The sequence below is a fragment of the Thunnus albacares genome, chromosome 7 (genome assembly GCF_914725855.1).
Source record: "Thunnus albacares chromosome 7, fThuAlb1.1, whole genome shotgun sequence".
Classification (NCBI taxonomy): Eukaryota; Metazoa; Chordata; class Actinopteri; order Scombriformes; family Scombridae; genus Thunnus; species Thunnus albacares.
In genome coordinates this window covers 6763359-6779885 of record NC_058112.1, presented here as the reverse complement: position 1 = coordinate 6779885, position 16527 = coordinate 6763359, and the positions used below count along the sequence as shown (strand labels likewise).

Sequence of the window (16527 nt, the reverse complement as noted above, 5' to 3'; positions counted from 1 at the left end):
GTAACCTTTACCTTGACTGGCTTTGATGTGGAGGTCTCACTAATTGGGCTGCTACCCAATTTTAATTTTACTCCAATAACTAGATTTCTGTGCTTTCTGGGTGGGCTCACTGTATGTATTTGTGTACAGTTTCAGTGTTTATGTGTATATAAATCTAAGGGAATTAAACCAGAGGCGAGGTTCACGTCTTAACGAACAATCAGTGTGCAGGATAAAAGACTCCCTCCTACTCTCTGATGTTGGCTCTTTGTGATGTTATTATCATATACCTCTGTGGGGCTGAATTGATAAAACATGAATGATTGTGAGGCATGGTGCCTCGTTTATGTTTTCTCTCTCATGGGACAGTAAGGGTAGTTTGCATTTAAACAACAGCCTCTGGAATTTTGTCCCACAAGACTAAGAATATGAAGATATTATTTTTCTCTCACCAGTCGCCCACCATGTCTTCTATAGATCAATAGTATCATTTTGAACCAGATGAATGGCTGTCTTTGTCAGAGTGCTATGATGTAAATTCTCTTATCATTCCCATTAACCAGACATTGGGTTTTTTTTCCATTAGAGAAGGAAACCAAAGAGTTTTTACCTTGCTGCTCATTTGAAGGAATTTTCAGGACTGACCTTGAGCTTTTTTTGAATTGCAAATGTCACAAAATATAAAAGACAACACTGAGAATTAACTTAGCATTTTGAATGGTGTGCATATTTCAACTTCAGAGCTTTTGTCTAATCCCAAACCTTTGTCTGACCTCAAAAAGAACTAATTTGACAAAGATATATTATTATGAATATCGTGAACTTAGAATTATAAGTTATTATCTGCCTTTTTTGGTCAAAAATGAGCTCACATGGCAAAGTTCTTTGACAAGTTATTAAAGGGGACCTAATATGCTCATTTCCAGCTCTATATTTTTATTTTTGGACTCCACTGGAGTAGATTTGCATGATCCACAGTTCAAAAAACTCCCTATTTATCTTATACTGGCCCTTTATGCAGCCCCTCTGTTCAGCCTCTGTCTCTAACAGGCAGTCTTATAGTTTTAGTCCAGTAATTGGGCTTCTCTGACAAACACACATACATACACCTACATACTATTTGTCAGAAGTTTTTAAAGTCTGGTAATTGGTTGGAGTTTTTTGTATCAAACCAACTCCCCAGTGAAATGACTCTATTTTAAATCATCATTACACTACCATCTTTCCCCAAAACGATAAATCAATGTCTTCTAAAGTCCCCTCAAAGGGGACCTATTGTGCTCATTTCCAGCTCTATATTCTTATTTTTGGACTCCTAGAGTAGCTGTGCATGATTCACAGTTCAAAAATCTCTTTATTTGTCTTGTACCTGCCCTTTATGCAGCCCCTCAGTTCAGACTATTTCTCTAACAGGCAGTCTTAGCTCCTGTCTCTTTAAGGCCACCTTTCCAATGAGCCCACTCTGTTCTGATTGGCCAGCTTTCCAGAGGCCTGCCAAGGGGCAGCCATATAAGAGTTGTGTTAAGTTACTGCTGATGCAAACCCAATATTTCCTGCTTTATTGCTTCATATTAAAAGCTTTGAAATGACTAAATAATGGAAGACTTTTATTGTGAAGAATTTACAATAAACGTGTTCCTCACCGAATTAGCAGAGCTTTGTTAGTGGTGCTAAAAACCAGTCGACAGAAGATATGGAGATATTTGGAGCTCTTTGTTCAGCAGATCAGTTAGAAATAATGCAAGGAAACAGCCACAGTGATGATGATTTTTGATGAAGAGCTGCAGACAACCAGCACACCTCCAACTGGTAAACAACTTATTTTTCTTTGCCCTGCTGTGTAATGGAAAAACTACCCCCAAAACAACAGAAAAACACCAGAATGTTAGTGGAGCTGAGCAATGAACAGATGACCATATAAAGAAATCCGTCACAAGCCGACATTAGCTTGGGCTGAAAGTAGATAAAAACATTGGAAACCGAGCCTTCAGAGCAGTCTGAAGCCGATGCTATTTGCTCACAGATATTACTTCTACATATGTTTACCTTGTTATTTGACACTTTGGCCATGTTTAATATGAACATCTGACAACATTGTATATATGACTGATGATTTTATCAAAACCAACAATGTAATTTTCTGTCTTGGTTAAACTTGATTAAATTTGGTTAAACTTGACTTTAGCCACCATGCTACATAGCTAGCTTGCAAATGTTTTTTGTTGCTTTGTTAGTAGAACAACTTTTATTCGGTTTAAATCTCACTGAAAATTGTTGATATGACCAAATGTTTTTCAGTTCTGAATACATCAATTATGTAGGCTACATTTTTAAAAAGTTAGACTAAACTGTTTACTTTTCTCAACAAAATCATTGCTTTCAGTCAAGCCTCAATAAACAGAACCTTATTATTCCAAGTGAAATGAGAATCATAAGGCTGTATATCTGAAATCCACCTGATCTAGAAAAACCCATTTGTGATAGGATTTTAATATCAGACATCATTAAGTGTGTTATTTTGACCAATAAAAGATAACTTAACTGTATATCAGTTTTGCTTCCTAGGATAAAAGCGTTGATCCTCAACATCTCAAAACCACCCAGATCACACATAGAGTTTTTGAATTGTACTGGAAATCAGTGGATGACTCAACATGGTTTAGGCACTATGACGGCCGAGGAAGTTACTCTAAAGCACATGTTTTGAACACCCACACCCAGATCTAAAGTCCAAACTTATGAAAACGGCATTTTGCTTGTGTAGCTGTTATCTGTGGTCTGCCTACTCGCTTCATCCTCTTTGAATTAAGTGCTCCTCTCCCTCAGCACACCCACCTTCAGCAACACCTCTATATGGACACCACCCGTGTTACCAACAAGCCCCATGTGAATCTTAAGAGCCATCTGACAAGAAAGGCCATTTGCACAGCCACAGCCCTGCTGGTTTTTGGTATTTAGCATCCACTGAATCCTGTATTACCCAATCAAGGGCCACACTGAGTTTGTAGTCCAGGCTCTGGTTTTCCGTCTGAACTCTCTGTAGGCCCTCTCAACTCTTCATGGCTGCAGCCAATCTTGCCCTGACCAAGCTCTGAATTCTCCCACTTCAACCAGTTCCTCTCAGACTAAATTCAGAACCCTGTGAATGGCTTACAATTCTAAGTAGGGTGCAGTCCCATCTCTCCAGGACTTTACACTTTGCTAGCACTCTCACTGATTCTGCTCTGCCTTCCCCAAGGAGTACTGATACCTAATCAAGACTCACTCCCTAACTTCTAGCCTGGACTGACAGTCCTCCTCACTTTCTTATTTCACTCCCTCCTCTTTGCTACATTCTTTCAATCAGGTGATCATGCTCTTGCCATTTTTGATTGCCATTTGTCTTACTCTTGTTTCTTTATGAGATTTAATAGACCCAGGAATACAGTTGTTGCACTCTCATAGATTTCTTTTGTTTTTCATTTTGATGAAATGTATCCATATAAGTATCGTCAAAATGCAGAGGTCTTAAAAATTAAATGTTTTCACTCTATTTCTTGAATTAAAGTTGCATTAGATTTTTTGAATAGTTGTTGAGGAGAGCTGACAGATGCACAGTGACCACCATATTCCCAGCCTCTAAAGTTGTACGACTAATGTGTTAGCAAAAAATAGCCTATTTACACATCCAGTAAACACAACACAAATATCTGGCTTTTTATCTGCTAAATGCACCACTATGTTCACCAGCTGGTCGCTAACTTTATCAGTCTTTCAGCTTTGATCAGGTAACGTGGATAAGTGGTGCTGTAAACAGCTGTCTGCTGTGGCTGGAAAATAGGCTGATGAGAACTGTGTCTTGTCTGTTGGTGAACCAAAACAATGAGCTAAAAGAGGCTAAAAGGCCCCATCGATGTGAGGAGAACTGCAAAATTGGGTGTTAGTTTTGATCCATTGTTTATATATAGTACATACTGTATTTATTGGTGCAGCTTTATACCAGCAGACATTAAACAACATCAGCATTTATTTGGAGTCATGTTTGTGACCAGTCTGTTTTTTTTTAGCTAAAATGATCCACCAATACCCAATTTTTTTCCTTCAACAGCTGTAACTTTGTCTGTCATTTGGTGCTAAGCAAGTAGAATACAGTAAGGGTTTCAATTTTATTTATTTATTTTGCTGAAAACAGGTGTTGGAAACAGTTAGATTGAACCCTACGGCCAATGTGATGTTAAAACAAAAAATTAGGTAAAATAGGCCAAAAAGCTCAGAGGAGAGATTTTGGCACTGAATGACCCCTTTTACATTAAACAACATTTGATTTGTTGTTAACATGAAAGATATTGGTAATGTTGGTCTTGGGAGTGAGTCCTTGGGAAATTAACCCATTAAGTCAGAAAAACATTTTGTAGGAGCCAAAGTCATCCAAATATCCCTCTTAGATCATTAGCTGCCTGCGCTACCACCTTGTTATAGATTAGGTCATAGTTTTTAATGGATGGTGAGGTCTTGTTTTAATTAATGGAATCAGGTTTATTTTATGAGATGGTTTCTGGTTGAAATTGTGTATTATTTTGTAGCATGTAGCATGTAGGAGCATAATGCCATGTGTTGGCAGTGAGCTCTGGAGCCAATAATGTACCACTAACCCATGGATTCATATGTTATCATTGCTTAAACTCATTTTATCTGTGCTGGGTCATCCCACAGGGCAGAGCCTATTCTTCAGCGAATAAAGGAGGACCGGACCCGGGTGGTGTCTCCCTCTTTTGACAACATCAAATATGACACCTTCGAGATTGAAGAGTACCCGCTGTCTGCTCAGGGTTTTGACTGGGAGCTGTGGTGTCGATACCTCAACCCACCAAAGTCCTGGTGGACACAACGCAACCACACTGCCCCTATCAGGTAAATACAATGAGAGCTATAAGACTTTGTTTTGAGCTCAACAAAAGGGATAAGATTTTTAAAAATAATGAAAAAATAAAGAAACCTGTTACACAGTTTCATTTCATTGAAGAAGATGTCTTGTTACCATGAAAAAAGTGAGACACCAGCAAAATAATCTGCCAGTGCAGTTTTAATTATTAATAATTTGACTAGAAGCATATTGAAGTAGGTTTGATAAGATCACTTACTAAGCTCATTATTTTTACATTATAATTTCTTGAACACTAATCCCCATGAATAATTATGTATGTAAATTCTGGTAAGTGTAGTGTCAATATTCCAACCCTTGTAAAACCTGGGGGATGCAGCACAGTCACAAAGTACATTAAATATAACACATCCAATTCTTAGTCTTCAACACACCAAAGAAGGAAAGCAGGTATTTTTTCCCCACTATAACACATCGCATCACATTTGATGCGACCCACCTTGTATACAGTCATTGCACATACTCTGGATATAATGGTACAGAAACATTGCCAGTATGACAGATAAAGACTGCTTGGAGACACTGCAGAAGCTACTACAATAAAACAGCCCAGCAACAATAGCAAAATTGCCTACCACCAATATCTGCAAGAGGATAATACATCTTTTGTTGTGGCTCATTGCAAGCAAATCAATGATGCAGTGTTTATAGATTCAGACAAAGACAAGAGGACGTATCTTGCTCAATATTGTAATGGAGGAAGATGAATAGCCCCAATTATTTATTTTATCTTTTTAAGTACCTTCTCTGAAGTGCACTTTGTCACTGGCTTTGCTCACAAACACCCCTTTAAATTATTACTAGTGTTTATGACTTTCAAGGCATTTTGTCAAAGAAATTACTAATTTTTGATGTAAATATGTATATTTCATTTCATTACACATTTCACTGATTAATTGAGAAATAAATATTTATGTACTGTGTCCATAGTTTTACTGTATGATTTGTTGTTCATAGGTGATCAGAACCGAAAACCTTTCCCTTATTATTAACCAGGCAAAACAGGCAACTGCCGAAGGTCTTAAATCCCACGTTCACTAATTTATTTGGTTTTGGTAATTTGATTATCTGCAAATTAAATTTATGCAAAGGGAATTTGGACCACTAATGAACAATAGCAACTATAGTGAGTTCTGCATTATTGCATAGTGAGTCCTCCCTAAATTTTGTGGTCTTGTCTTTGAGAGGGGATCTGTGTTGAAGTCGAGTTTGTTATTCTAATATGATATGTACTCTATTCTGGTGTCAGTGCATGGCATGGGATGTAGTGTCACACCAGCAAACTGGTATTTTCCTGGGATACACTGAGGACATGACCTCAACTACACTGGTTTGGTATATTGGATAGTCACTCTTCACCCCAGTGGCAGGAGAAGTGAAGCAGAGGGTTTGGCAATGCCAATCCAGTAGCGCACTGCAACCTTAGCACCAAAAATGAGTGTCAGGTGAGCTGACATGAGCTGGTCTCGGGCATGTAACCCAAGACCAGCTCATGTCAGGTCTAAAGCTTGGTGCACTTGTGGTTCATAATATATGTATAGAACATGATGTTGCTAGCCTCTTACTAGCTCCTTAAAGCATTACTAAGCTGTACACTATAGCGTCTTGGCTAAGTGCAGGTCAAATGTGCATACGGAATGTCTATGAAGTATATTTAATTTGTACATCATATAAAATCTTATTGTTTTCGCAATAGAAACCTGAAAAAGCTGCATGTGAAATGTTCTGTCAGCTCCACAGCCTTTATCTTGTGTATTTTCCAGAGATGTGCAAGATTTGGCAAAACATGTGACTACAAAACCTCTTTTCCCTCTTAAACATGTTAGATATGATGCAGCTACACTATAAACATGCATTTAATACGTAACCAATATTTGATGAATGAATTATGATTGTATTGTGCCACTATATGGAGATTGTAGAGAAAAGAATGTGTTCAAAGTCAGAGGTGGGAGGGCCTATTAGCATTTTGAGTTTCAGAGTTTCTGGCTGTTCGCCAGTCTGTGTATCCACAGGGAGTAGAAATTCACCCAAACAAGCTGTTTTTGCAGTGGTGCTGTATTTCATATTGATAAGAGGAGATGTGTGGGACTGACAGCATACTAATAGGAGTTATTTTTCACTCCTGTTGATTCAGTTTGATGTAGATGAAAGATCTGTTTGCTTTTTCCCCTGAATTTCCTCCAAATGTCCTGAATTTATTGTGTTAGGCAAAGGCATCATTTTGACAGCTGGATCATTTGTAAGTCTAATGTACTGCATAGGTTTATCATGAAGGGCTAAGGCCTATGTTTAGAGCATCAAATGTGCAGCATACCTGAAAAAAACAGACCTTCAGGGCCTTGATGCCCAATGTGGGGCTAACTGTTGAGTTAGGCCTATTTTTGTTGTGTGTCTTGAGGAGAATTTTGCATTTAAACTCCCTAATTTCTATTTATTTCGTTCAATACATTTTTTTCTCTTTCCTCTTTTCTCATTTCGCCCTCTATTTCAGGAGCCCCGCTCTGATCGGCTGCTTTGTGGTCGACAGGAAGTACTTTGAGGAAATTGGCCTGCTAGATGAAGGCATGGAAATTTATGGAGGAGAAAATGTGGAGCTCGGCATCAGGGTGAGTTGGTTTGAGAACCTGTATCTTATTAGCCGTACATCCATGGCAACCACATGCCATAAGTATACTCTATTTGTCTGAACCCATGCATACACTAAAAATATCTGTAACGCAGTGTAATTTGTGTCCTGTACGGATGCATCAGCAGTCATCTCCGTCCAAATAGAAATACTGAATAGTAAACATGTCCAGCATACAGTAAAAGAAGAATGACCTTTCCTTTGACAGAATGGGCGCTTTGTCAGTCATCCACATTATTCATTCAGTCTGACTCACGCAAACTGAGCTGATTACTAATGATGTAATGATGTGCCAGATAACATAATAATTTAATTAACCTACATTCTAGATTTTTTTTTCTATGAAATATAACTATATTTGTTACATTATGACAAGTTTAATTTTCATATTTTGTTGTACTTTCTGGCATCATTTAGCTTTAACAGATTTAGAACATTTTCAGTGAGTTTAACTACAGATATTAAGCCGTTAACAGTTACTGCTGGAATTCTCTTATTGGGTCTCAAGAGGCTGAGGGCTCTTAAGGCTGCAAATCAGTCCCATGAGAACACAAATGTTGGAACAGCTTTGAGACTGAAAGGACACAGGAGACATCCAAGAGAAACTGTTTATTCAGGCTTAGTGCAGAGTGATTTACAGTGTAGTGTAAGTGAAGCACAGGTTTGATTATAAGCCCAGGCCCGGCTGACGATGATCCAAGCCACTGGGTTAAGAGCACATCATAGTTGAAAAAATGTGTAATTCTCTCAGGCTTGACCAGGTCAAGTTCAGATTTAGTGGACAGTTGTGGACAAGTGAGCCTAAAGAGGAGATTGTTGGGTGATTATTGCGCTGTATTCTCTATCTTCTTAAAAAAGAAAAACTCACACTGCAATGCAGCCCTACTGTCATTTGCTTTTCTCTTTCTCTTATCATATCCAGTTGTGAGGTGTTGATAGCTGTTGCAACCAAACACCAGTTTCCCCTATTCCAGTCTTGTAATCCTCTACAATAATATAAAAATATGAAGGAGACACATGCATAGAGCCAGAAGATCACATTTTGGCAAATGAGAATGAAGCTTGCATGGAGCTACGGTTGGACAAGCAGCAAGAACTACAGGTCACTATTTTTGTGACTAACACCCTCCTTTAATTTAATATTTCACTCCTAATGTCTCCTTAATAATGTTTCTGAAAATAGAGTAATTACCTGTTGTGACCTGAAATTCTTGTAGCAAAAAAACCCATGCAGGGCACATGTACATTGGTATGGGCTACACTGGCTGTGGTGTTTGGCTCAATCCCATACTGGCCCTGTCTCCGAACCCTCAAACACATTAGTGTAAAGGTTTCACCATATTAAAAAGTATTCCAGACCTGCTAGTGTGGAGTGGAAGACAATAATAAAACCCTCCAGTAGCAAGACTGTTGTCTCGTCATGCTCTGCTACTCCTAACCTGTAGCACAGCTGTTGAATAATAGAGGAAAGGTAAGTTTTGTCCAGCTACAGCCTGAAGTGTTTTAATATCCATCACCAATCCATCTCATGAAACAAATACACTTCCATTCCATCAGATGTAAAAATCTACTCTAACTCCGAAAGACCTACACCAAGATATAACCCCCTGTATTTTTTTTTTCAATCCTGTTCCAATCGGCAGACAAGAACGTCAAAAGAATGTTTCATTGCTTTTTTTGTGATTTATATTTTATTGATTTTTCTGTATAATCCAACACCAAAAATGTCTGTTAAGAAAATCATACAAAACAACAGTAAAAATATACACCAGCATACATACAGTACCAGTCAAAAGTTTGGGCATATTTTCTCATTCAAGTGAATGGGAAGATGTGTCCAAACTTTTGACTGCTACTTTATATATATATGTGCATATATGCACATATGTACCTACCCACATATGCATACATGAAAGTACTCCACAGATTTAGCATTGCAGGAATCAGCTCTGTATGAACTGCAGGAAAGGAGACCAGGTGTTGTGGAAAGGGATCAGATTGTCCTTTAGGGTTGATGTGAGCTTTTCTGGGTTTGAGTGGTCTGTTAACAGATTGAGCCAGTGGTTGATTGATAATTTCGTTGTGTCTTTCCAATTGAGTAATATGATTTTCTTGGCAGCTGTTAACGCTATTAAGATGAAAGTTTGGAGATGTTTTGGGATTGTATGTTAGGAGAGATCACCTAACAGAGAGATTGAAGGGGAGGGCGGGATGCTGAGGCTGAGGATCTCAGACAGCATTCCCATGTCCTCCGACCAAAACCGCCTAACTGGTGCGCAGAGCCAGAATGCATAAAGTGATTGTCTATTCCAGTGGGACAGTGTGTGCAGGTGCTGCTGTCTGTGAAGCCCATATGGTACAATTTGTGAGTGGTGATGTGTACTCTGTGAAGGACCTTGTATTGAATTAGCTGATTTTTTGAGTTGTATGACATGGAGGATGTGTTGTTGCATATGTTTTTCCAGTTGATGTCTGATTGATGAATATTCAAGTCTGATGTCCATTTGTCTATTGGTATTGAAACATTATTGTCATGCTGGGAAAAGAGTTTGTAAATCTGTGGTAGTATTTTTTTGGGCTGAAATGAATATAGTTGTATATGCCAAGTAAGGTAAAAACATTTTCTTAAAAAAAAAAAGGGTTGATGTTAAGAGGCTACGGAAGTGATGAGAAAGTAATGTCAGGATGTTTAATCAGTGTCAGTTTTGGTTTTATATAGATGAATTATATTGAATAGTCTTCACATATTTTCTGAGGAATGTTTCCCTTTGATGAAACCAGTCTAATCCTGGTGCACAAGTGATGAAATTACAGATTCCAGTTATAATGCCAAAGCTTTGCTTATAATTTTAACATCAGTGTTTATTATAGATATAGGGCAGTAGGTGGAGCAGTGTGTAGAGTCTTTGTTTGATTTAAGGATAAGTAGAATCAGGGCAGTATTCATATGATGGGGAATTTTAAAACTATGGAGGCTATCGGAGATCATTTTGAAAAATAAGGGTGAGAGAAGGGACCAGAAATGTTTATAAAAAAATATACTGGCTATCCATCTAAACCTGGGGACTTGTTGTCGGGCATGAGTAGTAGTGCTTTCCTCAGTTCATCTAGGGTGACTGGTTTATCCAAAATCTCTGCCTGGGTTGTGAAGAGTTTTGGTAGGGAGATATTCCTCAGAAAAACATAATCTTCTGTAGATGTGGTGTCATGATCAGGGGTGTGTAGTGTTTCCAGAGATATCTTCTCTTGATGTGATGTTAGATTTTTCAGATTGTTGTTTCATTTGGTTAGCCAGTTTACCAGTTTTATTACCAAATTTAAAATGTTGTTGACAGAGTCTAAGGAGGTTGTATTCACTTTTTTTGTTAAGAAGACTGTTAAGTTCATGTTTGGTTTTGAGTGATTCTTTGCTGATTTTGTCTGTAGGTGTTTGAGAGACCAGGGTGTCCAGTCTTCACTTCCTGCTGTAGAAAATGTTCTGTTGCAGTTTCTTCTTTTTTTTGTTTGTGGAATATGCTATCACTCTACTTCTTAGAGTTGCTTTTGCTGTTTCCCAGAGAGTGCTTGCAGCATGGTCTGAAATAATAATACAGTGAATGTTGTATTCTATTGCTCTATGCTTGAGTGAGTTGTTGATCAGAAAAAATTCAATGCAGGGAGTATGTTTTGTGGTATGAGGAGTAGTAGGAATATTCTCTATTGTCTGGATTGTATAGTCTCCAGATATCCGCCAGTCATATATTATTTAATTGTAGATGAGGATTGGAAGGGCTTGTGGGAGGTTAAAATAGAGGAGCAATCAAGATCTGGGTTCAATACAGAATTACAATCACCTCCTAGAATAATATGAGAATTGGGAAAGTTGGCTAATTCTAAAAAGATGGAGTGAAAGAAAGTGGGAGAGTCAGTGTTGATGATAATGAAACATCCTTCTGGATCAGTTACAGCTGATTTATGGGGAAATGGTCTGTTTTTGCTAATCAGAATGAAAGCACCACGTTTTTTAGAGTTGTAAATTGAGTGGTAGGTCTGGCTAATCCATCCGGCCCTGAGTTTCTGAGACTCTGCCTCTGTGAGGTGGGTTTCATGTAATAGACACATGTCTGATTTCAGTTTATGTAGATGGTTCATACTCTTTTTGCAGGGGAGCTGATTCCTCTTATATTCCAAGATGTTATATTCTGAGACAGTATGGGTAGGACTGGGCAAGGTAGAGATACTGAGGGTATGGAGATACTGAGTAATTGTTGACGGTGATGAAAGGTAATGGGTAGTGGTAATGTGATTGTTGGTAGGGGAGGGGATGTTCGGAGAACCACAAGTTCATGTTAGTGAGGGCGAAGGGGCGGAAGGCGTGGAGTACAGTATACATTTGGTTACAGTTAACAATTTATGTAGATATATAGTATATCAACTGGGATGCATAGGTCTTTTGATAAGGCAGGGCTACTTAATAAAAACAAAAGAAAAGAGTAGAGAGAGAGTAGAGAAAGAGATGTAGCCACAGAATAGAGATAGAGAGTTGGGTCAGTGATGGGAATGGTAGCAATTACACTTTGTTGTTGAATGGGGTGAAATGGGGAGAGGAGTATAGGAGGGATGGATAAGTAAAAAGATAACTAGGTATAATATATATACCTTATATATATATATATATACACACATACATACATACACATACCCACACACACACATGTCTATGTATCTACATACATAGACATGTACATGAGAGGTAAAGTGTTATTTAGTGTGTGCGTCCGTGCATGTCCACACACATGAGAGAGTGAGACCACAGCTTCAATTCTTATTATATTTCTATAGCAGGGGTTAATAGCAGCACCTTATGAGACATTTAAAAAAGTAATACTAATTGAAAAATGTAATTAAAAAAAGAGGAAGGAAAAGTTAATTAATAAATAATAATAATGACTTGTAATTTTACATAATAGACTTCTGCACTGAATATACATATAAACAGCAATTACTTTTTGAATTAGATATATTCCTTCATTATCTGTGGGCTCTGTGTTTTACATCATCTTAGTTCAGAAAAAAAAGAAGTTTTGCCAACAAAAAAATATGAACTATTCACATTAAGGCCTTCAGAAACGTTCATATAGGACTATGAATTCTCATGAGTTATTTCAACAGGATCAGTCATTTTCTATCTTCTTTTATTAATACAACCAAGGAATGAGACTGGGGTCCCTAAATAGGGTGTTATAGGGTGTTATTAGTGTTATTGATTATTGAGTTTGTTGCGGTTCAGACTCACCTGATTGTTCTTGGCCTTTTTGGAGCGGAAAATGGGGAACAACACTTTCCTTTTGTCCATTATCTCCTGTGGGTACTGTTCATTTATTACGAAGGGCTTGTTCTTTAGTCACTTGGTCAGACTTCTCACCATTTCACGCTGTTTAAAATGTTTGAATTTCACAACGATTGGTCAAGGTCTTCTTGGCTTGCAGGAGGATGAGGTGAGTGAATGATTTTTTACATTGAATTTTTCATATTCTAGCTTTGTACAGTATCTGTGCTCGGTGATTACTGTATAGTTAAGGTTAGGGAAAGATCATACTGTAAATAAAAAACTGAATACCATTGCATGTCTGTGAAAGGATGCAAGTTCTGGTCTTCTACATAAAAGTCAGACTCACCATACAACCATCCACACCCCTTATAATCCACCCTGTTATACAAAGAGCACACTATTTCCTGCATTTGCACTGAATGTTGGCATTGAACATAAATAATGAACTGCAGAATCAAATAATTCTATGTGTATTCAGTAACCAATTTCTTGGATACTAAGCTACTTTATTTATGCTCTTGAGTAAAGGTCTTCAGATCTGAAATGGAACTGTGGATATCCTACCCAAACCTGACGTGCATAATTCATTTTCAAAAAAGAGACACCCAACTCAAATAGACCTGACCTGACCAGATCCAAAATGCAGAGAGAGAGAGAACACAAAGACCGGCAGCAGCATGATGCACTATCAATTAATTCAATTAACAAATAATCAATTAACAAGCAGCCCTGGTGGGAAAATAATGCCCTAAGAACAAATGTAAAGTCATAGAAATGAAAATAAATTGTTTATATGCTTCAAACACAAATTTATATAAATAACTGGAGGTCCTATTCCATCTCCTGCACCAACAATAAAATATTCTGTAGCCAACTGAGCAACAAAAGACAAAAGACAATGTTCTAGCCTGTTTAATATCTGTGAATCAATTTCTAAAAATCCAAAATTCATTTAACAGAATAAATCTTGTAGATTGATTTTCTTAAAATGAGCTCAACTTAATTTCCCTTGAACATTTTTCTCATCTCAGTCAACTAGTTGCATAAAACAGCAGCAAACAGCTGATGTGCCAGTGGGTTTTACATCCTTGTTCTCCTTTTGCTTTAACTTGTTCTTCATATCAACAAAGAACACCTCTTCACTTCCTCTTCACTTCACAGTTTACATTCTCCTGTTGCCTCAAAACACACCACATGATCAGAGCTGATTCGTATGCTTGGATCACTCAGATATCAGACATACATACCTGAGACTCGCAGCAGAAAAACGAAACCCTAGAGACCTGATCAGTGGAATTTGGTCCCGGGTCGGGTCTCAGCTACTCAGAGCCAAGTGGAAGTGAAGTCTTCTACTCTTGAGTCCATTTTTTTGCTCTGCTGCGCTTAGTGAGGTGTAATATCTGCAAGCAGCCTGTCGCACAATCACACAAATCTACCACTTTCTATATGTTGTGAACTTATTAACTATATCTACAGTGATCCTCAGGAGCTGTGCTGCTTTTGACAGGACAGCTTGTTCTGAGTACAGTGACAACCACATGATGGTCAGATACAGTCTGATACAGTCTCCCAACAGCCTACAAGCTGCTGGCATCTTGCATTTTATCTATTCAGGGTACTTTTTCACTACACAACAAAACCAGAACGCACAGTAAAGTAAAATAAAGAGAACCATAACCTGTAACAAGACTGATTTGATTTCATATTCAGGTATCAATTTAAAAACAACGTACCACCAATGTAATATCACATGCTGATGTACAGGTAAACAGTAAGTAATATAAATAAACCGCTGAACAACCAAGGCATCCATCAGTGTCCACAGTGACAGATGTAGAGTGGCATCCAAAGTTTGCCTGGTACTTTCATGCCCACGCCTACCCCACCCCCCCCATAATAGAGCATGCCCTCCACAGCTGTGAGTGTGATTTCATGTAGAGTGAAACGCACTGAGTAGGCATCAGTTTGGGTCAGTCATGTTGCAGTGCCAGCGGGAGACGCTGGGTTCAGCTCAAACAAGGAAAGGATACTCATGATATGAATTACGGCACACACGGCTTTGACCTGATATCTTAAACATATGATGTCATGAATATAAATTGCTAAATCTGCCAAAGGCTTAAAATGTCCTTGTTTCTGCACAGTTTGGGTCATTGTCAGTAATGTGTCTTTCTTTGGCTCATAAAAAGCTTTTTGTGCGGGGCTCAGCCTTGACTTTCTCCATATGAGGCTTGAATGTCAAACCTCTACAGTCAAGCATTACAAGTCTGATAATGGCTTTCTCCATAGCTGCTCGCAGTGCAGAGATCATGAGTGCCTCTGGAAACGTCCATAGAGGTTGCTCTCCATTATAGAGCTCTTTTGGCATATAATTATTCTGTATAAGCCCCTACTGTAGAGACAAACTGCTTGAACACCTGTTGACATTAGCACAGAGGAGACTTGGATGGCTTATCCAGTGTAGCATAAGTAGCAAGGCTACGAACAGCCGGTCCCTCTGCAGGAGGAGATCTCACCATCACCAAAGCGACCTCAGGAGGTCGTGTTTTTCTGACCCACATCAGATGCTGCCTCCAGCTGTCAGCCGTTCTGCCCGCATTACATTTTAGCCTATTCAGTGAAAGAGGGGCCAACAGTCATGCACAGCGCTGCAAATCATTTGCCCTCTGCAGCTATGACAACAAACACTGAACTGAAATGAACCCGTTTCGGTGGAGAGGCACTTCAGAGCTACTGTCGAGCTCACTGTGTGGTTATTCGCACAACATGGTGGGCTGGAGCTGGACAGGTTTACCCGTGTCCATCTGTCCGTCTGTCAGGTTTTTAAACGGTTGAAAGGCAACAAAAGGTTAGCAAGAGCATCAGTCAGAGTACTGACATTTCATTTCTACAGCCAACACTTCTAGTGCCAGGGGGTATTAGAAGTCAGAACCTGACATCAAACGTAGCTCCAACAACCCCCGACTGCACACACACACACACACATCATCGTCAGTGATTTCATGCCACATAGTTTTGACTATAAACACATCAAGGCTGACAGGGAAAAGTCAATATTTCCATTTTTTGCCAACTTCACTGCAAAAGACCCCTTTGCAGATCAATGATTATGTAACTTAGCAGTGATATTTTGACGGAATCAGTTCTGTACATGTGTCTCAGGGGCATTGCTCTTTCTCTAACTAATTCATCATGTGTTGACTTCAACCCATGGTTTAAGTCAGAAACCAGCCAGTTTGTTCTATTTATATTCATACCAAACACAGCGTCTTTTGTTATCAGCAAATTTTTTTTTTTCCACTTTCTGCAAAAGCGCACCATATCTCTGGCCTGCACACTCCTATTGTGATAAAGATTGTTTTTATGAAGCTTCATCTGTGCCGTGGCGTAATATTGTGCATATTTAATGCTCATTGTCTCATGCCGTCTTTTTTATCACAACGGGCGGTCGTCTTCTGCGTGATTTATAATTCACAACTTCATTTGTTGTTGCCTTTCGCCTCTCATTTTCTCATTAAAACTTTTAAAACCACTACTCCACAAGCGAGATTTGTTCCGCGTTAAACCGGAGAAGACAGACTGAGAGACAATTAGGGATGTAAATGTGCTGCATTTTGTCTTGGTGACACACATATAAATCAGGCAGACACAAGACCCAGACATTGTGTGTGCCAACACACATACACA

The 16527-nt window shown here is 38.7% G+C and overlaps 1 protein-coding gene across 2 annotated transcripts in view; it reads left to right on the top strand.

The window, feature by feature from the left end:
* The window catches only part of galnt18a (UDP-N-acetyl-alpha-D-galactosamine:polypeptide N-acetylgalactosaminyltransferase 18a), a 183502-nt gene that overhangs the window by 117718 nt on the left and 49257 nt on the right, over window positions 1–16527 (top strand). For both annotated transcript variants that reach the window (XM_044355427.1, XM_044355428.1), the window contains exons 5-6: window positions 4672–4869; window positions 7395–7509. In XM_044355427.1, the coding sequence (XP_044211362.1) occupies window positions 4672–4869; window positions 7395–7509 (313 nt within the window). The remainder of the gene's footprint in view (window positions 1–4671; window positions 4870–7394; window positions 7510–16527) is intronic.